Below are 26,806 nucleotides of genomic sequence, written 5' to 3'. Positions count from 1 at the left end.
CAACTAAACACACAATCCATCCGAGCGAGATAGACACTGTTCAGTCCCCGTCTCTGTAGTATAAGTTTCTGTTCTCGTTTTGACAACACACTAACTACATTAACTATTGCATCACATTATAGCATTAGTTATACTATATTTTTTATGAAACAATATCACACCAGATGATCGCACGCTCTTCTCCCTCGTGCTCTCCCGATTCTTCCTCGTTCCCCTTTTGCCCTTCCGTCATTCCGCCCCCTTACCTTAATCTACCGAATTGACTGGACACCCAACATAGACTAGAGAATTTGATTGGATAAACAATAGAAATGACCAAATACAAAAATAATACAAATGAATATAACATTAACTTAGTAAACATAACTTATCCACAACCATATACATTTATAACATGCCCATGAACTATATAGGTACACAACATATATTTTAAAAATAATAAACAAAATAAACCTTGCAAATTATTACACAGGGTTACACCCAGTTGTACTGCAGTCAAATTATATCTATACTGCAGTTATACTTCGTTAATACGGCAAATCTACAGTTGTACTGCAGTCACATTATATCTATACTGCAGTTATACTTCGTTAATACGGCAAATCTACAGTTGTACTGCAGTCACATTGTATCTATACTGCAGTTATACTTTGTTAATACTGCAAATCTACAGTTGTACTGCAGTCACATTGTATACTTCAGTTATACTTTGTTAATACTACAAAACTACAGTTGTACTGCAGTCACATTATATCTATACTGCAGTTATACTTCGTTAATACGGCAAATCTACAGTTGTACTGCAGTCACATTATATCTATACTGCAGTTATACTTTGTTAATACGGCAAATCTACAGTTGTACTGCAGTCACATTGTATCTATACTGCAGTTATACTTTGTTAATACTGCAAATCTACAGTTGTACTGCAGTTTTACTTCACTATTCTGAAGTTCTACTTTTTGTACTGTGGTTTTACTGCAGTTGCACTTCAATGTACTACAGTCACATTGTATCTATACTGCAGTTATACTTCGTTAATACTGCAATTCTACAGTTGTACTTCATTGTACTGCAGTTATACTGCTTTGAACTGCAGTTTTACTGCAGTTGTACTTCATTGTACTGCAATTATTTTTCGTAAGGGTTTAAACAAATTTGTCCATTTAGCACAAGAGGTTGTACCAGTCAGTCAGTTCTCTTCTATTTTTTTTCTTATAAAATCTTCTGGTTCTTTTACCAACAGTTTCACACAGACTAGGCCCAGAGAGTAAAATGCATATTTGATCTATTTTAACTGAAAGCAAGCAACATCGTGACTAACACATCTTAAAATATGTCAGTGCCATTTTTTTTGTCTCAGAATACACACCAGTAATGTTAATTTTTCTAAGGCATGTTTATAAACACTAGGTGTAACAATACTAGGGGTGTAACAATATATCATGCCACAATATATCGCAGTACAAAAACGCAACAATACTTATCGTGGATAGTCCCCTCAAAATAAAAATTACTGTGTGAGAGTACTACATTAAACTACTATATATAATGTTGAATATAATGTATAATAATGCATTGGGTGAATATTTGTGTGTCCTGATAATGCCAAATGTCTGATGTTACCAGTAAAAAGTGGCCAACATTATTTTAAATACATCTTTTCAGTGAAAGAGAGCAAGCATATTCGTCTAAAATAATTCTATATCTTCAGCTTCAGAATCATGAATATTATTATTCTGGTGTTACCGCTGTCCTTGGGTTACAAGCACTAGGTTAACACAAAATGTTGATTAAAACGCTAACATTGATATTACAATGTGGGTTTAAATGAATAGGCTTGGACTTGGTGTTTGTAACCCAAGGACAATGCTGCCACCAGAATAAAAATATTTATAATTTTTTACAATCTTTAAGCTGGAAATACTTGATTATTTTAGACGAATATGCTTAACATTCTGGTAACATAAGACGTTTAGCATTATCAGGAACCACAAATATTACCCATTGCATTATTATACATTATAATCAACGTTATATAGTAGTTTAATGTAGCACTTACACAAAAACTCTGAATATATATATATATATATATATATATATATATATGTAACCCAGGTGGTTTATTAATATTCCTTACAAGGTTATTAATATCTTATTTCCGAGATTATTACAGAAATAGTTCTGAGTAAGTAGGGAATTATTGATTAAACAATAGTATCAGTCATTAATAGAAGTTCATTTGTAGGATTTATAAGTGATGTAAAGGGTTTCACTTGAATAAGATTATAACGGGGATGTGTTGCTTTAATAATAATGAGGGAGATTAAAGTTTGTCTGTAATGCACTAGGGAAAATGTGCTTTTGCCTAGCATTCTTGTATTATTTTATTTTCATTGGATGTTGTGTGTTTTATCCCGCCCCCTTTATTCAGAGGGTGTTTTTGGATTGGATGAGAGGGAGAGATTCTGAGAGAGAGGAGAGAGAAGCGGGTGTTGTAAAAGGCTGAGGAGAAAAAATGTAATCTAAGTGCTGTATAAGTTTTTAATTTGTGCATTTATTCAGTTCGGACTTTTCTACAACACAGAAATATTTGTGAAAGAGTTACTCCAAACAGGAGTTCGTCTAGCTCTTTATTTTCATAGTGTGGATAAAATACACTGACGGAAACGCGGTAGAATCACGGACATTTATATGCGGACTGCGCGTTGATTATCGTATCCGTGTGAAGAGGACACCGGTTCGCTGGACTTTGATCAGAGCGGGTCTAGATCGGATGAGCTCTGGGGTTCGTTTGCTGCTGTCGGGGAAGAAGATGGTGAGGCGATGGGTCCAGTAACACCAGTGTGTGCAGGTGCTCGTGGTGGATGAAGAGTTGCTGAGAGTCGTTTGCTGACGGAGGAATTCAGGTGATCTGGTTTTGTTTTGTTTGCTCGACAGAGTGAAGAGGCCATTTGTTGTTTCTAGGCCACAGCGAACTCTAGCAACGATACAGGCCTGCAACGGGGGTTGGGTGGTGACTTTTACAATTGTGTGTGTGAGTGTGCGCGTGCATAAATGAGTGATCACTGAAAGGGTACGGTACAGTGTTTACATTTACATTACAAAAGTGTTATTTGAGATTTATGTGATGTAATTGAAAAGGTTATTCCTAACTTTGTTTTCATTCTAGTGAAATGTGAAGTTAGTTTATCTTAAAGTCACAGAGTGAAAGTGAATTGAGTCTATTTTTGTGAAAGAGAAAATAAAAGACAAGGGTTGATTTACATTTGAAGTTTACTAAGACTCAATACAAGGGTTTTTTTGTTTGTTTATATTTATTTTATTGTGTGTAAATAAATGTTATTATTTGTTTATACTTACCAAATGGTGTTGCTTGCAGTTAATTAGTAGACAGTTAATTGAGATATTAGATCTCAAGGAAGGGAAAGAATAACAATATTGCATAGTTGCAAGTCGAGAGACACATTTAAAGAATCCGGAGCGTCGCTTGGGTTACACTCAGAGCATAGGGGGCGCTACACAATTTGGGGGCTCGTCCGGGATAAATTATTATTTTCCTGAGATCCCGTTGAAGATTTAAGAAGACTAAAGTAGTTGTTTCTTACTCTTTTCTGCTTCAAGATGGAGTTCAAGAGTGATGAACTGTTGGCTGCTGAACTTAAAGAGTGGAGTGAGGAAGCTTTGGTGATGAAAATCATGCTATCATGTTAATGGGGGTACCATCAACAATGGAGGTGGCATTCATTGAAGAAGCGGTCCAAACCATAAAAGCTGTTGGCAAAGTGAGAGTAAGAGACTCCAAAGCGGGGAAAACTCCAAATACTGTGATGGTATTGTGTGAATGCCGAGAGAAAATTGACTCATCTCGCATACCAGCTGAGTTGCCGAGAGCGGATGGTGAAGATCCATGGAGAGTTATTGTAGCATCGGCTGATCTACATGCTTCTGATTTCGCAGAGAAGTTGAAAAAATTTCTTCGTGAGGAAGGAAAATCCATGAGTGATGTGGGATCATTGTTCCATTCGTCTGGTTCGACTGCTGCATCGCCTGAGTCCATCATTCGTGCTGTTGGTGATCTGCTGGAGAAGACAAAACCTTCTGGAGATTCAAATGCTTACAGAAGATTAAGGATGTTCTCTGGTATCATTCCTATTCCGGTTGGAGAGGAGAGTTTCGAGAACTGGTTGGAACAGGCGAGAATGATGGAGGGTTGATGTGCTGTCACGTTTTCCTGCGGATACAGATGGAACTACCATCTGGATGGATATCCCTAGATCTGGGGTAAAAGCTATTTGTGGACATGTGAGGAGTACTTACTCAGCTGAAGAAGGGGAGGACAGACTGGTTGATCAGTTGGGTGTTGGAGTTGAAAGTGTTCCAGAACTGTATGTTTGCCCAATTCGTTTGGACACTAATGAGAGTGATTCGTTGACTAACCAGGAGTTGAGAATGGCCCAAAGGGAAGATCCGGTCATTGGCACAGTGATGCGAGATGTGGAGTTTGGAAAGTTTTTGAAAACAACAAAGAGTTCAGATGTGTTGGAGACTTTCTTGCGGAAACAAGGGAAAAAGTTGGTCATTCGTAATCATCTGTTGCACAGAGTGACACAGAATTCTCTTGGAGGAGAGAAATTACAGTTGGTTTTGCCTGGAAAGTACGGACAGGAAGTCTTGCATTCTCTACATGATGAGTCGGGTCATCTGGGGATTGAGAGAACGACTGAGCTGTGCAAAGACAGATTTTACTGGCCGCATATGTCCATGGAAGTGGAAAGATATGTGAAGAATTGTGGGAGGTGTATTGCGAGGAAGACATTGCCGCAAAGATCTGCGTACTTGAATCATATTTCAAGCAGAGGGCCAATGGATCTTGTTTGCATTGATTTCCTATCGATTGAGCCAGACTTGAAAGGAGTATCAAATGTTCTTGTTGTAACTGATCATTTTTCACGTTATGCACAAGCGTATCCTGCCAGAGATCAGAAGGCACTGACGGTCGCAAAGATCCTAGTGGAGAAGTTCTTCGTTCATTACGGATTACCTGCTAGGATACACTCTGACCAGGGTCGAGACTTTGAGAGCCGACTGATCAAGGAGTTGCTTGGAATTCTGGGGATCAGAAAGTCTCGTACCTCGCTATATCATCCTCAGGGAGATCCGCAACCGGAACATTTTAACAGGACATTGTTATCCATGCTAGGAACCTTGGATGCTTCTAAGAAGGAGATATGGAGTCAGAGTGTGAGTCAGCTGGTGCATGCGTATAACTGCACGAAGAGTGAAGTTACTGGATTTTCTCCTTACTACCTTATGTTCGGGAAAGAGGCTCGCCTTCCAATTGATGTGCGTTTTGGAAGTGCTGGAGACGGGAGAAGAGGAGAAAAGCATGTGAAGTATGTAGAGAGAATGAAAGAGGATTTGAGAAAAGCATTTGAGTTATCACTGCAGAATGCACAGAAAACGGAGCAGAGGAACAAAAGACTCTACGATCGGAGAGTGAAGTTCTGTGAGCTGGGAAAAGGAGACTCTGTGCTGGTGAAAAACTTGGCTACAACTGGGAAGCAGAAATTGAGAGATAAGTGGGGTTCAGTACCTTACCTTGTTCTGGAGAAGCTGGAAAATTTACCTGTGTACAGGGTGAAGCCGAAGACTGGAACCGGAGGGGTGAGAACTTTGCACAGAGATCACTTGTTGCCGATTGGTGAGGGAGTGCGATTAAACTTACCTTCAGAGAGGGAGGACAGTTCACGCCGTGTGGTGACCAGATCTAAAACTGTGGAAAGAAAACAGAAGAAAGTCATGAATCATGAAAGGGGGAATCGTGAATCAGTGGACTGGAATTCTGAGAGTGGTGACAGTAGTGATTATGTTTATTATCCAGTTGAAAGGACTATGAACCTTGAAAGACTGTCCTTTCCGTCAACTGGGAGGGAGAACGAACCGAGCCCTAATAGGTCTCACGAGGATCCTGTTCAGGTAGAACTGACTGGAGGAGTGGAGTCTGATGCTCAAATGGAGGGGAACATTGAGGATTCAGTTTCTGAAGAAGGAGGAATTGAAACTGTGAATGTTGCAAGTGGAGAAGATGAGATTGAGAGAGGAAGGAATTCTCTGAAGAGGAGGATTAAACCAGTTCAGAAGTTGAGTTATGATGAACTTGGAAAGCCCTCTGATAAGCCTTTGACTATTGTGTATAGGGGTATGGTTGTGAAGATTCAAGAGTCTTCTAAAAAGAGGAGTGACTATGGCCACCTGTGAACAATGTGGTCAGGAGAAAAGGAATCCAAAACCTGAAGTCCTACTACAGTTGTAATTGGAGACTCATGAGGACATGAGTAGTTTAGTAGGGGGAGAGTGTAACCCAGGTGGTTTATTAATATTCCTTACAAGGTTATTAAAATCTTATTTCTGAGATTATTACAGAAATAGTTCTGAGTAAGTAGGGAATTATTGATTAAACAATAGTATCAGTCATTAATAGAAGTTCATTTGTAGGATTTATAAGTGATGTAAAGGGTTTCACTTGAATAAGATTATAACGGGGATGTGTTGCTTTAATAATGATGAGGGAGATTAAAGTTTGTCTGTAATGCACTAGGGGAAAATGTGCTTTTGCCTAGCATTCTTGTATTATTTTATTTTCATTGGATGTTGTGTGTTTTATCCCGCCCTCTTTATTCAGAGGGTGTTTTTGGATTGGATGAGAGGGAGAGATTCTGAGAGAGAGGAGAGAGAAGCGGGTGTTGTAAAAGGCTGAGGAGAAAAAATGTAATCTAAGTGCTGTATAAGTATTTAATTTGTGCATTTATTCAGTTCGGACTTTTCTACAACACAGAAATATTTGTGAAAGAGTTACTCCAAACAGGAGTTCGTCTAGCTCTTTATTTTCATAGTGTGGATAAAATACACTGAAGGAAACGCGGTAGAATCACGGACATTTATATGCGGACTGCGCGTTGATTATTGTATCCGTGTGAAGAGGACACCGGTTCGCTGGACTTTGATCAGAGCGGGTCTAGATCGGATGAGCTCTGGGGTTCGTTTGCTGCTGTCGGGGAAGAAGATGGTGAGGCGATGGGTCCAGTAACACCAGTGTGTGCAGGTGCTCGTGGTGGATGAAGAGTTGCTGAGAGTCGTTTGCTGACGGAGGAATTCAGGTGATCTGGTTTTGTTTTGTTTGCTCGACAGAGTGAAGAGGCCATTTGTTGTTTCTAGGCCACAGCGAACTCTAGCAACGATACAGGCCTGCAACGGGGGTTGGGTGGTGACTTTTACAATTGTGTGTGTGAGTGTGCGCGCGCATAAACGAGTGATCACTGAAAGGGTACGGTACAGTGTTTACATTTCACAAAAGTGTTCAAAAGTGTTATTTGAGATTTATGTGATGTAATTGAAAAGGTTATTCCTAACTTTGTTTTCAATCTAGTGAAATAATTTAAAGTGAGTTAGTTTATCTTAAAGTCACAGAGTGAAAGTGAATTGAGTCTATTTTTGTGAAAGAGAAAATAAGAGACAAGGGTTGATTTATATTTGAAGTTTATAGACTCAATACAAGGGTTTTTTTGTTTGTTTAAATATTTATTTTATTGTGTGTGAATAAATGTTATTATTTGTTTATACTTACCAAATGGTGTTGCTTGCAGTTAATTAGTAGACAGTTAATTGAGATATTAGATCTCAAGGAAGGGAAAGAATAACAATATTGCATAGTTGCAAGTCGAGAGACACATTTAAAGAATCCGGAGCATCGCTTGGGTTACACTCAGAGCATAGTATGTATATATATATATTTCCTCACACAGTAATTTTTATTTTGGGGGGACTATCCACGATTCATTGTCACTACACACGATACATAGTTGGATTTTTGTATTATGATATATTGTTACACAACACAATTGAACTAAAGCCTACTCCTGGATTAGTCTAAGGGCCGTTACATAGTCAACGCGAGCTACACGAGAAAGCAACGCGAGTGACGCGAGCGACGCGCTCCCTTTCATAGTGTTAAAGCAAACGCAAGCGTCACGGGCGATGCGTAAAATGCAATACACCGGTCACGCAACAGGGGATAGTAGATTTTTCACTGCAAATCTGAAAAAGGGGTGAAGCTCGTGAAGGCGTGCGTGGCTCTCCACAACTTTCTGGCATCCACTGAACGTGCCAGATACATGCCCGCCACCTTTGTGGATGCGACGCCTGACACTGGAGAGGTCCAGCCTGGAGAGTGGAGTGGAGGCACGTTGTGGGGGACCAGAACATGGTCGACGGACAACGGTTTTCGGTCGGCAGCAGCAGACCCTCCCGGAGAGCGGCACTTGTCAGGGAGCAGCTGGCTGATAACTTTTTATCAGATGCTGGCGTGTTTCCCCACCAATACAGTGTGCTACGATTGGGTAGCTCTGACAAATAAATTGATAAAAGTTCGATTTGAAGCATGAGTTTATTATTGTTATTTAACACTTTACACATTTTAACATATTTGGTATTATGTGAAAACCATTAGGGCCGTTACATAGTCAACGCATCAGTACGCATACGCGTCCGCATGGCTCGCTACGCTTTGGCCGCCATTATGCGTCGATGCGTAGCCAAATGTGTCGTCCTTAAGCCTTAGTCATAGCTACCTTTGACGATAAAATTCGCAGACGACCGTCTCACTTTCCGACGCTCCTCGTGATTGTTATGCTACGTTCACACCGGACGCGAATCGCGCGTCAAATTCGCCCCTGGCGCGTCTAGTTTGACGCTTGACCACTTTGTGTAATTCGCGTGTCAAGAGCGAAACTGGCGCACGTAAAAACAAAAGTTTGAAGCGAAATTCACGCGCGTGACGCGCGTCAGAATCGAAATCCGTTGGCGGCCATTGTTTTTATGTCGACCATTCATCAAGAGAGTTACCGCTCTGTATTTACTCTGGAGAGCAGAACAGCGGGGTGGGGATCATCGTCGCCGTATATTTGTGTCCACCGGACCCTTCGGAGCCGAACCGTTTGGCTAGTTTCACCATTTGCTCGCTCCAGGAGCTGCGCTGGATGACGGCCGCTGTCAGCGGTACTTCCGCCTGTCACGCGCCCAGTTTGATGACATGTTGTCCCGCATCGGAGCAAGGATCACCCTCGCCCTCATCCATCTGATCTAGCTGTCATTTATTTTTGTTTTGATGATAAATAGAGCCAGCCTTCAAAAGTTATTAACCTCTCCTGTGATTTTTTTTCTCTCTCTCACGTCCAGACACGAATTTATGCACATATGTTGATTGTCTTTACAACATAATACTATTTCATATAATCTTGCTATGGAATGAATAACAATACAAAATGAACATGTCTCGTATATAGAAATAATGTTTTAAGTGATAAAACATTTGCTTTGTTGTGCATAATCTCACCATGCATTTAGTCATATTAACAAAATAATTTATTGAAGCGTCCAGACACTTCACCACGTGAGCAAGCAGCTAGGCTCCTGATTGGTTAACGCGGCGCGAATTCACGCCAAAGTTCAGATTTTTCAACTCGGGCGGCAGACGTGAATTCGCATCAAACGCGTGAATGCACAAATGGCACTAACTGAATCATTCGCGCGTAACGCGCTTCACGCGCCAGACGCTCAATTCGCGCGAACTTCGCGCCGCAGGAATTTTTAACGCGTGTAAAGCGTCTTTGCATTGACTTAACGTTGAAATCATTCGCGCCTGACGCCCTATTCGCGTCCGGTGTGAACGTAGCAGGCATTTTTCCTTTTAAGAGAAATTCTTGAATTTTAACATAAAATGCAAAAGAACCAATATTTTTTTCGCACATGCAGGATAAGTACAGTACAAATCAGGGCGGAAAAGTACTGATCAAGTAGTGACTAGTGAGTGTTGTGACAGTTGTCGTAAAAACATTGACGAAGACAGGAAGTGGCAGAAAAAATTCGTTCTCGCACATGCGCAGTACAGATCGTGTTTCCGGTACGGATCGAGTAGCGACATGCATAACTGAATTAGGACAGCCTTCATCCCACCGCGATGATGCAATCGGTCTTCAAATGCGTCCTTCGCGGATGCAGCCTAGTTTGAATTGTGACGTCCTTCGACGCGTGGCTGTGACGCAATCGGCCTTCAAATACGGCCTTCGGAGGATGCAGCCTTCACATTGGGACACAGCTATAGACTCAGCAGTCTTACCTCGATCCATTGACAGTTTGCAGCATCCCTCCTCCACCCCTTCTCCACACTCCTAGTTCTCCACACTCCTCTTTCAAAAAATCACTTACATACGGGGGGAGTACTCTGGGTTCGGGCAGAATTCCGAGCTCGGAGCCCTCTGGACAGCACGCCAAATATGCATTAAATCTTAATCCCTCAAAATTATATGTAAGTGTGAACTCGTGAAAGTTATAGTGGGATACAGATTGCATTTTCGACCTGCAAAAATATGTATCCCCCTCCAAAATCTACAGATGATGGCCTATCATCAAGTGTTTTATGTTGTGAATACTGTACATCATGTCTAGTAACAGCAGTGAATATGAACACCATGGGCATCAGTTTGGTTTGAAATGTGCTGGGGACAGAGACGTATTCGGAAGGGCATTTTCAAAAGTGCTGGGTACAATGACGCATTCATTCTTTTTTTCTCTTTCGAGTAGGTCATGTATTGAAAGACGATGTCCTGTAGCTTCCTGATGTACATAAATAAAAATGAGCACAATGTCCGAGTATAGTAAGTATACACAGTATATAGGCTATGCCCTTTATTGAATGTGCACGGTGATGGTCTAGGGGTAAAATTTTTTGCCTAGCGTGTCGAGACTCGGGAGGTTTGAGGTTCTAATCCACACTCGTATAGTTTTTTTTTCCCCTCATCACATCCAATAATGTTTATCAGTGGTTGAATTGATATAATGTTTATCAGTGGCTGTACATGTTTTGATGAGGGAAAAAAATACGAGAGCGGATTAGAACCCATGAGAAACAGGGACAGACACGTTTGTGTGCATTTTGATTTGTGATTTCACCGGAACGAATCTCCGCAACGGATTGAAGCGCGTTTCCGAGAGAAGACAACACATTTCAGTACTAGATCACCTGTTATTTAAAAAACAAATGAAATGAATGCTGTTAACTGGAGATGTTTTATTTGTATTGGTACATGATCTGTGCCGCGAGATGTTTCAAAAGTGGTGGTGACAAAATCGACCCTGGCAAAAAAAGTGGTGGGGACATGTCCCACCCGTCCCCGCCGTAAATGACGCCTATGATAAACACATTTCTTGTTTCCTGACAAAAGTTATAGTGGGATGCAGATTTTTTCAGATTGTATTTTGACCTGCAAAAATATGTAGCCTATCCCCGCTCCAAAATCTACAGATGATGGCCTATCATCAAGTGTTTCATTTTGTAAATACTTCACATCATGTCTAGTAACAGATATGAACACATTTCTTGTTTCCTGACAAAAGTTATAGTGGGATACAGATTTTTATCAGACCGTATTTTTGACCTGCCAAAATATGTATCATCCCCTCCAAAATCTACAGATGATGGCCTATCATCAAGTGTTTTATTTTGTGAATACTTCACATCATGTCTAATAACAGCAGTGAATATGGACTTCAAAATCGTTTTTATGTCATGACCAGCCGATGTTTTTGGTGCAATGCTTTATTGAATCATTTTGAAAATAACTCACCATGGAAGGAGGAGGGGGGATCCAAAACAATTTTATATCCACAGGCTGTTTGCTTGTGAAACGATATGGTCGTCTTGGTTTTACTGTAACTTTATACATTCTCGTGAGAATTGATCAATTCAGTGCATGAAGTTCGATCGTAGCCTACAGAAAAATAAAATAATTTTTTTTTTTATAGATGGGCCATGTGATATAGCTGTCTTGCTAAACCTCGTCGATAAAAGAACAATACAGTTTTTTTCAATTGTTTACACACAATTTTGAAAATCGGGTTCTTTGTTTCAAAATATAATCACAATTATCCAAACACCACACTCAATTGGCATAATTCCTAGATTGTTTGCAAAATGACACACCTCTGTCAAAACATACACACTTCAGTCAAAAGATATACACATATATGTAAAAATGCTATCAGTTTTCATTTAACCAACACAGTCCTCAATGATCAGACACTATTGCAGCCAGTTTCACACTGCCGTGATAAATAAAAAACACATTTGTATAAAAACTATTTTTAGGAAATATCATGTGCTAGATTTTTGACCAGACATTGTTATTTAAGGGATAATTTAGATGAAAAAAAAAATAGTGATATCTGCAGACTTATATTTCAAGTATTTATTTACAGTATCTCTTACCATAATCTGTAATCAACCAACAATGAAATCAATGACAAAAATAAAATCTGTAGACAAATAAAAATTACTGCATGAAGTTCATACAGTAGAATACCCTTAGCAACAAGAATACTCTTAGAAGAAATGGTTCTATTTAGAACCAGAAATGGTTCCATCCCCCGCTTCATATATGGAACTCCAAAATGGCTCTATATAGAACCATTTTTTTGGTAAAAGGTTCTATTGGCCAAATATGGAACCCCAGGGTTCTATGTAGAACCCAGAGGAACCCTTTTTAAGAGTGTATAGAACCTTTTAGGGGTTCCAAATACGTAGCACTGATAGAACCTTTTACAGTAAGGTATATATAGAACCTCTTCTTCTAAGAGTGTGATTTGTGATTTTTTTCCTGAGATTTGGTTGATCTCTTTGTCCAGCTTCCATCAGTGTCAGTCCATTGTTGATAACATGGTCAATAAGTTTTGCACGGATTTCTTGAGTCGAGTTTGGTCCTCATCTTCTTTGTTCAGGTTATATCAACCCTTCAGGTCCTTCTCTACCTCCTTCTCCTCTATCTCCTTCTCCTCTTCTTCTACCTGGGCCTCCTCCTCTACCTCCTTCTCCTCTTCCTCCTTCATCTCCTCTTTGAGCTCCCCCTCTTACGTATTCCCACTCTTCTTCTTCTACAAACCCAATTCCATAAAAGTTGGGACACTGTACAAATTGTGAATAAAAACAGAATGCAATGATGTGGAAGTTTCAATATTATATTTAGAATACAACATAGATGACATATCAAATGTTTAAACTGAGAAAATGCATAATTTTAAGGGGAAAATAAGTTGATTTTAAATTTCATGGCATCAACACATCTCAAAAAAGTTGGGACAAGGCCATTTTTACCACACTGTGTGGCATCCCCTCTTCTTTTAATAACAGTCTGCAAACGTCTGGGGACTGAGGAGACAAGTTTCTCAAGTTTAGGAATAGGAATGTTGCCCCATTCTTGTCTAATAAAGGCTTCTAGCTGCTCAACTGTCTTAGGTCTTCTTTGTTGCATCTTCCTCTTTATGATGCGCCAAATGTTTTCTATGGGTGAAAGATCTGGACTGCAGGCTGGCCATTTCAGTACCCGGATCCTTCTTCTATGCAGCCATGATGTTGTAATTTATGCAGTATGTGGTTTGGCATTGTCTTGTTGGAAAATACAAGGTCTTCCCTGAAAGAGACGATGTCTGGATGGGAGCATATGTTGTTCTAGAACTTGGATATACCTTTCAGCATTGATGGTGCCTTTCCAGATGTGTAAGCTGCCCATGCCACACGCACTCATGCAACCCCATACCATCAGAGATGCAGGCTTCTGAACTGAGCACTGATAACAACTTGGGTTGTCCTTGTCCTCTTTGGTCCGGATGACATGGCATCCCAGTTTTCCAAAAAGAACTTCAAAATTTGATTCGTCTGACCTCAGAACAGTTGTCCACTTTGCTAGAGTCCACTTTAAATGAGCCTTGGCCCAGAGAAAACGTCTGCGCTTCTGGTTCCCGTTTAGATATGGCTTCTTTTTTGACCTATAGAGTTTTAGCCGGCAACGGTGAATGGCACGGTGGATTGTGTACACTGACAATGTTTTCTGGAAGTATTCTTGAGCCCATGTTGTGATTTCCATTACAGTAGCATTCCTGTGTGTGATGCAGTGCCGTCTAAGGGCCCGAAGATCACGGGCATTCAGTATGGTTTTCCGGCCTTGACCCTTATGCACAGAGATTGTTCCAGATTCTCTGAATTTTTGGATGATATTATGCACTGTAGATGATGATAACTTCAAACTCTTTGCAAATTTTCTCTGAGAAACTCCTCTCTGATATTGCTCCACTATTTTTTGCCTCAGCATTGGGGGAATTGGTGATCCTCTGCCCATCTTGACTTCTGAGAGACACTGCCACTCTGAGAGGCTCTTTTTATACCCAATCATGTTGCCAATTGACCTAATAAGTTGCAAATTGGTCCTCCAGCTGTTCCTTATATGTACATTTAACTTTTCTGGCCTCTTATTGCTACCTGTCCCAACTTTTTGGGAATTTGTAGCTCTCATGAAATCCAAAAGGAGTCAATATTTGGCATGGCAATTCAAAATGTCTCACTTTCAACATTTGATATGTCATCTATGTTGTATTCTAAATATAATATCGAAATTTGAAACTTCCACATCATTGCATTCTGTTTTTATTCACAATTTGTACAGTGTCCCAACTTTTATGGAATTGGGTTTGTAGATCCTTCCATTTTTGTTGACAGGTGAACTCACCTGCTGCCTTTTATAGCACACCTGAGTGCTGCATTTTCAAATTAGCACATGTGTGCTTCCACACCTGGTGGATGTGCATATCCAATTCATTCATTAGTGTGGTCAATGGCAAACTGGGGCTTTGTAATGACAAGGAAGTAACCTCACAATCCTTATCTGTGTCTAAGGCAGTGGCGGCTCCTGCAAAATCTCTCAGGGGGGGGGCAAATGTTTGGATGATTGATAAGGACAAGGTCCACCCATGCAATGGATAAATTAACAGCTTAAGCAGCTTCTTGTTTCTCTACTCACTATTATTACACTTATTACATCACATTACTCACTTTACTCTTTACTCACTTTACTCACATTTACTCGCATTACTCTTTACTCACTTTGCTCACATTACTCACTTTGCTCACATTTACTCCCTTTACTCTACTCACATTACTCACATTACTCTTTACTCACTTTACTCTTTACTCACATTACTCTTTACTCACTTTACTCTTTACTCACATTACTCACTTTACTCTTTACTCACATTACTCACTTTACTCTTTACTCACATTACTCACATTACTCACTTTACTCTTTACTCACATTACTCACTTTACTCCTTACTCACATTTACTCACTTAGTCAGAAATGGTTCACCCAAAAATGAAAATTATCTCAGTAATTACTCACCGTCATGTTGTCCCAACCCCGTCAGACCTTCGTTCATCTTCGGAACACAAATTACGATATTTTTGATTCAATCTGAGAGCTGGATCACTCCTCCATAGGCTTCTAAAGGACTGAAATGGACTATATTAACGATCTCTTAAATAACTTTTCTGGGCCAGGAAGTTTCAGTCCTTTAGAAGCCTATGGAGGAGTGATCCAGCTCTCAGATTGAATCAAAAATATCTTAATTTGTGTTCCGAAGATGAACGAAGGTCTGACGGGGTTGGGACAAAATGAGAGTAATTACTGACATAATTTTCATTTTTGGGTGAACTAACCCTTTAATACACTGCTTACTTATACTGAAATTTTGCTCTTCTCTCTTTCAATGTAGCAAAGTGATCAATTACTTTCTCATTGAAAGCAGGCATGTTCCTGACTAGATCCCTCTCCATCGAAAGCATAGCCAGTGCATTCAGACATTCCTGTCCCATTACATTTCTCAGGAATGTCTTGATTCTCTTTAAGGTTGAGAAACACCTCTCAGCTTCAGCAGTTGTCATAGGAGTGGTTATTAGGATGTTCAATAGAGCAACAGTCTCTGTAAAAGTATCCTGGAGGTTGTACTTCAGCAAAACCTGGTACAGCGCCAGTGCACCAGAGCAGCCCTTGAATTCTGGACTCTCATAAATGAGAGACAGTTCAGTCTTCAGCTTCGCTTTATTTAACATCGGGTATGCCCTGACAGTGATGTTCAGAGCCTCAACAGGGAATGTATGGCCATGCTGTTGAAACAGCTCTCCTTGTAGCAGCGTGGCACTTACAAGGTGGTCGGTAAAGGCAAACCTTTCTTTGGTGTGGATCAAGATTGTGTCGCAGACCTGACAAAATAAATACATTTTATTTTAGTTATAAAATAAATTATTATAATATAAAAACAGAGATAAAAGGTATATAAAGTATATCTTGTACATAAAGATTTTATATCTCCATATTTTTTCAAAAATTAATACTATTGGTCACCCTTTACATCCATCAATGTGTTTTACAAATATTTAACCAATGAAAAACATTAAGAGCTTGGAAATTATTTGGGGGGGAAACAGGTTCCTTTGTTTCCTGAAAAGTAACAGTTTTGGACATACAACAGCGATGATTTGTGTGTGTGTTATTATGTTAATTAACATTTTACCAAAATTCAAGCTCAAATGGAGTTTGAGAAGGGTTTTTGACCAGTAAATGTAATTTCAGTCCACTCAGAGTTTCTTTTCTTAAAGATTCCACTAGGTGGCGACAAACAATATTGTTGACTAAATCATTGCTGTGTAGGATAAAAATTGTGTTGGTTGTCGAATGGAATGTACAAATTTCAAAGTATGATGCTAGGAGTAAAAAAGACTGCTCCCATCCGTTCCTAAACTGATTGTAAAAATAAAGTGAAAGTTTCCAACACTGGAGTATTGGTCAGAAATAAATACCTCTTTAGACAGCCTCTGCTTGTCGTCTGCTCCCAAGCCCCTCCTAGATCTTGTTGTTCCTGTTACTACTTGCTCCTGAAATGAGCTCTGGTCCCTGAACACAGATAGATCAACAGTGTTTTTATGAATAAAACATGTTTTATGAATAATCTCATGTCATTGAAAATGCTTATTCATGTCTTAAAAAAACAGAAGCAACACAAATAGTCTGTTTTAGATATACTTTCTGAGAATACTTCAAAAGATTGCTAAACTTTGTTACAGACAAAGTCATTACAATTTCCAAAGATGCAGATGATTAAATTAGTTCACCACTTTTAAGTGTCTAAATCTTGGTACCATATATCATACATTTTTAAATGCCATGATCCTATATTGAGAAGGTATGATATGACCTTACCTGATGGACTGCACTTTCATTGTGAAGTTCTGGAGGGCTTGTTTGATGAAGACTGCATCAATGTTCTTCTTCTGCAGCTGCTGGTACATCACGTCAACGTGAGGCATGATTTGATGAAACAGATGCAGAAAAAAACTGAAAGTCTTCATCTTGCAGCATCCTCAGAAAGCCAGATGCCTCCCTCACCGTGTTGCTATCAAAGGAGCTGTCAGTCGCAATACAGCTGAAACACTCAATAAGGTCATCTAGGTTCTCGCATACAGTGTTCACGATTCTGCTATTAAAGTTCCATCTTGTGGATGAGGCTCTTGGTAGCCTTCGTGCAACAATCTCGTCGAGAATAGTAGTGCGTTTTGGTGACCGGGTAAAAAAGCTGGTAATGCCACTCAGATCAGAAAAGAATACTCTAACTGCTGGAGTTTGAGATGTAGCTTGCTGCATGATCAAATTCAGCTTGCCCCGTCGTATGCTTGCGCGATGAGTTTGCCTCTGTCATCATCAGTGAAAAGGCTGTTCAGCCTCTCCAGAATCACACTGGCAATCGACTCGGCTGTTGTATTCAAGATGGGGATGAATTCATAGAAACGTTCTTGCACAGCATGGTTCGTGTCAATGTATCTCAACACAAGCACTAACTGAGTCTGTGTAGAAACGTCAGTAGTCTCATCTGCTTGAATTGCTACGAATCTAGCTGACTTCACCTCTTCCATTATATGCTCCCTGATGACTGACAGCATGCAATCCAAAAGCTCATTTTGAACAGTCTTTGATGTACCTTTAAAGACTGTGGCAGTTTTCAAGTGCTCCTCAAACACCTCGTCAAGCGATGCTGCCAAGTTGACCAGTCCACGAAAAATGCCAGCGTGGCTTGAGCCTTCGCTCTCATCTTTGCCCCTCAATGCTAATTCGAACAGGCCACAAAACTTAACACAGTCGATGAGACGGCCAAGAATGTGTCGGTTCTTACTAACCTCGTCATTGTGACGACGTACAGCTATCCGGTAACTGTCGTCCAACTGTGTGGCAATATTGACTTTCCCGAAAGCCGCCAATTTTAGGCAACTGTCCATATGCACCTTCGATGTTTCATGTTTTTTCACTTTCTCGGAGAGATGATGCATATCGGTGACACCTGTAGTTGTCCATGCGATGTCCGTCCCGTTCTCAGGATGGAAGAGAATGCAGGGGTAGCAGAATAAAGCATTAGCTACTTCGCACCCTGCTAGCCATTTTATCCGCTCGTACCAATTCCTCGAGAATCCTCTATGATATGATTTCCCGCCCTTTGTAGATACTTGTTTTATCTTTAAATTTGGTCTTGGTGGCCCTAACTCTTTAATTGTCATTTTATCCTGATTACTACGACGGCTGAATGGTATTTCTTTTAATCCCACGATAGAATTAATAACTGCGTTCGCGATGACGTTGTTGTTCAAGTTCAACTGTCTGTAGCCACAACTCACGAGATGTCCCAACAGTCTCTCTCGCTCTCGTTTTTTTTTTTTTATTAATTTCATAAAGATAATAAAGATGTGTTTCATTTTTTATTGTTGTTGTTTAGATTCAAAATTATTTTAAAATATTATTTGTCACTTAATCTTAAAGATTTTTAATAGTGTATGTCTGTTCCCACCAATCGCTGCACAAGTTAAGGATACGTATGATGATGTAAGCACGTTTGTGCGAGCCCTCCCGGAACCCATAGAGAATGCATTGCAGTGCCTGCAGTTCGAAAAAAACATCTTTGAATGTAAGTCTATGGGAACACTCTGGGCGATTCTCAGCCAGAGTGAAATCGCCCAAAAAGAGGCGGTACTCCACAGAACGTGACATGACGCTGATTGGACTATATCCAGAGGCTATGACAGCTAGCGCAGCGTAACTCTGTGGTTGAATGAGATTGTTTTTGTTTTTTTGAATGTGATTCACACTTTGGTGGTGCGTCGCCCAATCGCCCTAATGAAGAAACCGCCCCTGGTCTAAGGTGTGAAGATGTGTGTAGAGTTTTACAAATAATGTGTATAATGTTTTGCAAAAAGGGTGAAGGTGACAACGTGCTTACAATTGTGCAAATCTAGGCTGGTGTTTTGGTCCTTGAGTGTAGGTTTTGCTAATAGTGGGAAAGTTTTAATTTTAGTGTGTAAGCAATTGAAAAAAACTGTAATAAAACGATAACTTAAACAATTCACATGGTATAGTTTCATTTACCGTGGTCAAAGCAATTACGCACCTTCTGCTAAATGCGAGCGGGGATACACTTCCTTTCAGGGGTAAGTAACGTTACCTTGGCACGACACCGGAAATCGCCCGCTCTCCATTGAAATAAAAGGGATCCTGTCGCTGCGTGTTGCTGATAGAGTGTGAATAAAAAAAAGAATCAGTGCTACCTTAATGTAAAATTAAATGGCCTCAAAAAAGTGAATGATGCATACTAGCCACAGGGGTCACTCTTGCTCCGTTAAAATAATAAGACTGTTGCGTCATGCTGCCTAATAGATCAACATTAAACAGTTTGACCCTTTTAAGATCCAATAAGAACAAATACAGTAGGCTATGTCTGTTTTGTTGTTGTTGTTTGTTTGTTTTATGAGCATGTGTATAAAATGGACTACTTGCACAACTACTTCCGCGTACATACCGGGAGTTTCCGGTTAGAGTGTTCATCGCACGTCCATACATGAGAATGCAGATTATCACTAGGTTTTATGGACGCCAATTTATTAAAACAATAACATCTCTGTATTAATTATCTTGAGCCTGGTGAAATGTTCCTATATATTTTCTATCTAACTGTTCAATTCTGAATAATAAATAGGCTTAATATATTTATCCACTAACCTGTTGTCTTCTCATTAACAGCGTATTAGCCTACTTATATTCTACAGTATACTTGAGTTTACATTTTTTTAATTAATTTGACTAATAAAAAGTGTGCATTGGTGCTTTATTCCTGTCTTTTTAAAATAGTTGAATGAATGAATGAATGAATGAATGAATGAATGAATGAATGAATGAATGAATGAATGCGAGGTGCCTACCTACGATCAGAACGCATGCAGCTAGAGGAGAATGACAGTCAACTTCTCTGAATATTAATTAAGCATTTTGGGCATGAACATGTAATAGTAAAATGATTGACATTGAAAAACGACACTGAATGATTACAATATTTAATCTAAATAAATAAATGTTCGTGTTTCGTACTGATGTTATTAATCTGTTCTCACACATTTCAGCGTCGCAGTCACTAGTGTAGACGAACACTGACACCCTGTGGTGAAATAACGGCGTATTTTTAACAGCCGCAGCTTTCTCGGATTGGCTTGGTTTGGATTTAAACTTTATGTTCCGATGAGTTTTGAAAATTCTGCACACGTTAAACATCAGAATATCCCTTCTTCTGTCAATAAAAATGTCCAAAATATAAAATCTTATTACAGACACTCATTTTAGGTGGTGTTTGTTCAACTCATTGACCGCAGTACATTGAAAGTAAACGTAACCGGAAATAAGCGATATGTATTGTTTCCAAACGGAAGTGCGTCACGAAGCTCAGTGCAAGGGCTGAGAGTGCGAGATGGCGTTGAGGTAACATCACTCTGTTATCGCTCTGCAATATGAAGTAGCAAACCTCGTTTTTTTTTAACAGTTAACTTAAATTGAGTACTTTAAAATGCTATTCTAATACTTGACAAATCAGAGACTTTTTGAAGAAGCTATTCATCCATGTGTTTCCTTACTTTTTCGGCTTTTTTTTTTTTTTTTGAAAATTGGCTGAAGTAGCTAACGCAAACCACGCCTTCGCCTAAATTTTCAAACAGACTGTCACTTCTTCTATACTCGACCAGAAGCCCCCAGCTGATCCTTATATTCTTGAAAAATGGACAAAGAGGAAGATATTAGCAGCATTATGCACTCATACGCCAAGAAGGCTCCACAGACACAGGCCGAAGAAGGCGAGATGGAGGTAACTTGACCGGAACAGGAGGGCTCGGACTCGGCGCAACCGCTAAATTCGCCGAAGCTGCGAGCCGCCAAGAGAAGTAAAATAACTGAAGACAACGAAGGTCAGTCTGTGCCCAATTCTGTTCTGCAAATGATAATGGAGCCGAGGGTTGAAAAAATGCAACAAGAGACACTGAGGAAGTTGCAGTCGTTTGTCGGCGACAGTTAATGTCAAGTTCCCTCACTCTAGTGAAGTTTATCCCTGTAGTTTTCCCCACTTGAAAGGGTATGCTTGTTTTTGAAGGTTTGGACTGGATTTTACTCAATGACCAGGAATCAATTCTTTCTTTTCTTTTCTTTTATTTTAAAGTTGTCATGGCCAAAAGCAGGTAAAAACCTTAAACACAAACACAAGTAAATCAAAAACACAATAAAGTAACCATAATAAAGCATCATTCTTGAGGACACTTTTCAAATAAAGACACTTTTAAAGCACTGCTAAAATGATTTTAACCTTAACTCTAGCAGCTTTTTAACCCCTTTAAAACTTTACAATACATTTCTTTAACTATGCTTTTAAACCTTCATAATGTTAAATGTATAACACTTCAGGTTACAATTCAAACACATGATTCTTTTACACAATCTTTAGCACATGATTTTATACACACATTTTACCCTAAATATAATTAGATGATTCACTTTTATGTTAAAATCCACCACACTGCACAAACGAATGCTCACCGACTCCTTCCTTGTTCAAACAAGCTTTAGTCCTGCAATCTCATTTTCCCAGCTCCTCAGCACATCATTCCAGCTTGCTGAACACTCTGTGAGTGACTCCAAGACACCTAATCACCAGATTCTTCCCACCTGGTGACTAACTAGCTGACTGCAGATAGGCACCACCCCCAGCACCAGAAGGGGCGTGGTCTACAGCTCAGCTCAACAGTTAAAGATAATACTTGCACCATAAAAGGTGTCACTGACGCTGTCGAATATATGGGGAAACAACTAAAGGAAGCAACAGACAAAGTTGAAACCCTAGAGAAAAAAGTCGGACTCTTAGAGAAAGAAAACGGTGTGCTTCATGACAGGTGCAATGAACTTGATAATTACAAGAGGAGGTGGAATCTACACGTCGCTGGGGTAAAGGAACAAGCGGGAGAAAATGTAAAAAAATGATGGTGGACCTATTCAGCCAGGTGTCACCAGACATCGCAGAACAACTGGCCTTTTCCATAGACATTGCTCACAGACTGGGACCCCGCTTGGGAGAGGTACGTTCCCATCACCGTATCATTGTGCAGTTTCTATCGCGAACCCACAGGGACAAGATTTGGAAGGACGCCAGAACATCGACCATTCTCAAGGAAAGAAAAATTAAAATCTTCGAAGACCTGACCCAAGATGTCAAGGATGCCAGGAACAAACTGTGGCCGCTGGTGGAACAGGCAAGGAAGGAAGGGAAGAAAGCGGGTTTCTGAGGACATTTCGCGCATATTGATGGTAAAAGGGTACCAGTGAATGATATGTGAGCCAGCTCTAGTACATGCATGTAAATCTTAACGAAGATAAGCAGATTTGTAAGATTTTTCTGCAAATTTACAGATGCAATGGCTTAAATCTCGTCTGCTCTATTTCTTGGTAGATTATTCATCTCAGAAGTAACGCTATCAAAAAAAAAAAAAAAAAAAAAAACGATCTACAGTGCACAACAAAAAAATTATTCAAAATTAAAAATCAGAAAATTAATTAAAAGGATTCACGAAACGAAAAATATTTTCAAAGGGTTACCAAATGTATTTTCAAAGGGTTACCACCAAATGTATTTTCAAAGGGTTACCAAATGTGTTTTCAAAGGGTTACCACCAAACGTATTTTCAAAGGGTTACCACCAAATGAATTTTCAAAGGGTTACCAAATGTGTTTTCAAAGCTATACAAAGTATTTATTTTCTACTTTTACTAGTGCAAATAATTCACACAATACCTCTGTTGTAGAACTGCTACTGAACCTTAGAACCTACTAGCCTATGAGTTGTATGAATAGTAGCAACTTTCTACTGTCTGATGGGACAACATTAATTTGGTTCTTCAGTATATGGATATATAAGCCTTTTATTTTCAAATATAGACATAATGTTCTCAATGCTGAATATAATTTTTTGGTTAGGACCTAAGAAAAGAGGTAAAGGAAAAAAAAGTACAATTTGTAGATTTGTCTTATAAAATGTACTCACATGCCCCTTGTCTTTTGCTAGGGGTTTGTTTCTTTATTGCAGAGTTTATAACAACTTGCTAACTAAGTGTTTAGAGAGAATCTTGTGTATTTTTCCAGCTTTCAGGTTATTCCTAATTTTATTTTATGTCTTTGTCTTTAATGTCTATTAATGCCAGGGGTCTTAAAAATAGTGTGAAACGCAAGGCTTTGTTTTTGTTTGCAAAGAAAAATAAGACAGATTTTGATTTTTTCAAGAGTGTCACTCAACAGCCAACGACTAGTTTTTGGAGGTCACAATGGGGAGACAACATCTGGTTAGCACATGGATCAGAGCACTCAGCAGGGGTTGGAATCTTTAGGTACAATTTTAATGGGAATATTCAAAATACCGATTTAGATTCTTCGAAGCATTTTCTCATAATGGTAATTATAAACATATATGGGTACAACACTTCTCTGGAGAATAACATGCTTCTTGATACCATAGAGGATAAAATATCACATTGGTTGAACAAATACCCTCTTGCCTCTTTAGTTGTGGGAGGAGATTTTAATATAGCGATGAATAATATGTTAGACAGATGGCCACCAAGGAGATCAGGGTCTCCCAACTCTGTGTTAAAGTGTCTCATGGATAAATTTGACCTGGTTGATGTTTGGAGGGAACAGTTTCCAAATGACAGTCAGTATACCTGGTCCAATAAAGACTGCTCAAGACAATCCAGAATTGACTACTGATTAGTTTCCAGATGTCTAACGAGGAACCGCATTTCAGTCAATATCAGTAACACTCCATTGACCGATCATAAAGCGATCTACCTTTATGACCTCTATTGGCCATTGTAGAACTATATCCCCAGAAGACAGAGACTATTGAAATGATAGCATTACGCAAGAGGAGGTGTTGAAGGTGATCAAAAATCTCAAAAACAACAAGAGCCTAGGGTGTGATGGTATAACTGCTGAACTATACAACATGTTTGATGAATTACTAACCCCCTTTCTAGTAGTCGGGGAGCTAAAGTCTCAAAAGCCAGACTGATCTCATGAAGTAGCGTGTGTATGACACGCCAATTCGTATTTCCATTTTTGGCGTGCTATCAAGACGCATAATCGCTTTTCAGCGTGTTTATGAACGCCGTTGACTTAACGTTATATAAATATATGACTTACCTCAACCCCATCCCTAAACCTAACCGTCACTGGGGTCACTGCTCGAGCACCTGCCCTTTTGCCCCTTGCTGCCCAAAGTGCCCTTTTGTCAAGACAAAATTTCCTCTCCTTTTTTTTGTATTTAAAGGCACTTTTGTGGATGCCTGCCCCATCTAACTAGTAGTAAAATGAATGAATAATAATTTAGCCGTAAATAAAATGACCCACATGATGACCTTTCACCTGATTCCTCACGCTGCACGCGGCATTTTATAATTTCGCGCGGCTACGCGCAATCGCGCATTCCCAGAGGATATCTTCAACTCTTGCGGCTGCTGGTAAGTGGTGTTCTATTCTCAGCGAAGTGATTTTGATGTTTGTTTACTTATTATTATTATTATGATCTGATAAGTCGAACCACGAACGTCGTGCTGAGTGATCTGAACTCTATGAAGTTTAACGAACTTCTGAACTGTATGAATGGTGTTTGGGGATCGACTTATCGAGACTATTTTTTAAGATGGCTCCTGTCTGTATACGCGAAGTGAACTGTCTTCATAAAGTATCTTCTTATTAAACGGTCTGTACACTTACAAAGTTCTCAATGCTTCGTTTTGCATGTATGGAGCCTCATTATATTACTGTGTGAGTGTGGGGCTATTTTGAGCCTTGTTAGTGGTATAAACTAGCGATTTCTTTTTACTTACTCAATGCCCCCATTACTAGCATTATACGCTAAACAGTTTTTAGAGATAAAACTCTTTACATTCGATTATCATGAAAACAAAACTCAGAGAATGGTTGACTAGGTACCGACGTTTTATTAGACCAAAGGTTCATTGTTCGCCGGAGTTCTCCTTTAAGTAAGAATTTACCAGAACAGGCATCACATTAATGTTAAAAATCTTGTAAAGTATTAATTGCTGTTTCTGTTTGCTTTGTTTTTTATTTTCATTGTCTAACTCTTGTATTTTTGTAAATCAGTTTTTGCCATGAAAATAGCCACAGATGCTGATATGCCATTAAATAAAACTATACTCTACTGCACGAAACATGGGCCAGGTTGATTTTGTCCTATACAGTTCACTATAACAGCTGTACTTTATTATTCTGTATAACAGAGAAGAAAAAGCCATCAGGTTGGAATAACTTAAGATGCTTCAGTTTCTAATCCCAGAGTTATATATAGAGCACATCAATTTTTTTTTTTAGTTTTAAACTTTAAATTTGTCTTTTCTGTTCTGGTTCTTTTTCAAAACTGCATCAATGCATTTGCTGCTGTATCGATGCAGAATCATCTATTAAGTCAAACCACGAACGTCGTGCTGAGTGATCTGAACTGTATGAATTTCAGCGAACTTCTGAACTGTATGAACGGCGTTCGGGGATCGACTTATCGAGACTATTTTTTAAGATTGCTCCTGTCTGTATACTCGAAGTGAACTGTCTTCATAAAGTATCTTCTTATTAAAAGGTCTGTACACTTACAAAGTTCTCAATGCTTCGTTTTGCATGTATGGAGCCTCATTATGTTACATTCGATTATCATGAAAACAAATCTCAGAGAACGGTTGACTATGTACCGATGTTTTATTAGACCAAAGGTTCATTGTTCGCCGGAGTTCTCCTTTAACCTGAGAAGAAAGAAAGATAACAGAGTTGGCGATAGTAAGTGTAAAACTTCCACAATTCCGCAGTTTTGATTTAGTACTACTAATAAAATTTTAGTTCCCTTTCAGTCGATCACGTGCGGCGTAACATCAACGTGACAACGTAATCGGGACCACTTCAGGGATCGCTTCACGTGCCCCGCTCCGCAGCGTGGGTATAAACAGGAAGCGGGCCCACGCACACAATGTCTTTCACTTAGGAGCCGAGCTTTCGTCTGACTGAGGTCTGCAGACTGCTGCAATGTTTAAGATTCTAGAAAAGCAAGACTCTGTATCCAGTGCTGGTGTTACTGTGCGATCAGTGGTGGCCTCAAGGATTTTACAGCTCACAACTGCTGTTTTCACAGCATTGCTTGTGTGTGTGTGTGTGTGTGTGTGTCGGTCTTGGTGGGCATTCCTCTTTGAGAGTGTACCCCGATTACACGGCGGCTATCCTTGGGTACTTTGGCACTGAAAGAATGAATTTCTCTTTCTATTTTTCTTTTTTTTTACTAAAAGAGCAACACAAGCGTGACTCTGCGTTCTTTTCAGGATGTCTTTCCGCTCATGCGTTTATGGATGCAGTCATTCCCTGGTGCCAGCAGAGGGTCACAATAGTTCCTTTTCGTGTTGGGCATTCAGCACGCTGAGGCAACTTTTGTGAATAGTTCATGTTTTCATTGCGGGAATATATGA

At 39.6% G+C, this 26,806-nt stretch overlaps 1 protein-coding gene across 1 annotated transcript; it reads left to right on the top strand.

Moving 5' to 3' along the window:
- The first annotated feature begins 3,731 nt into the window (after nt 1-3,731).
- LOC148977660 (paraneoplastic antigen Ma2-like) lies at nt 3,732-4,217 on the top strand. Its single transcript, XM_089134602.1, has one exon. It carries the CDS (start codon nt 3,732-3,734, stop codon nt 4,215-4,217), a length of 486 nt encoding a protein of 161 aa, XP_088990728.1.
- Nucleotides 4,218-26,806: the final 22,589 nt, after the last annotated feature.

The sequence above is a fragment of the Pimephales promelas genome, chromosome 8 (assembly GCF_988280905.1).
Source record: "Pimephales promelas chromosome 8, fPimPro1.hap1.1, whole genome shotgun sequence".
NCBI classification, from domain to species: domain Eukaryota; kingdom Metazoa; phylum Chordata; class Actinopteri; order Cypriniformes; family Leuciscidae; genus Pimephales; species Pimephales promelas.
The sequence above is the reverse complement of the archived record's forward strand: the minus strand, read 5'-3'. Positions and strand labels throughout refer to the sequence as shown.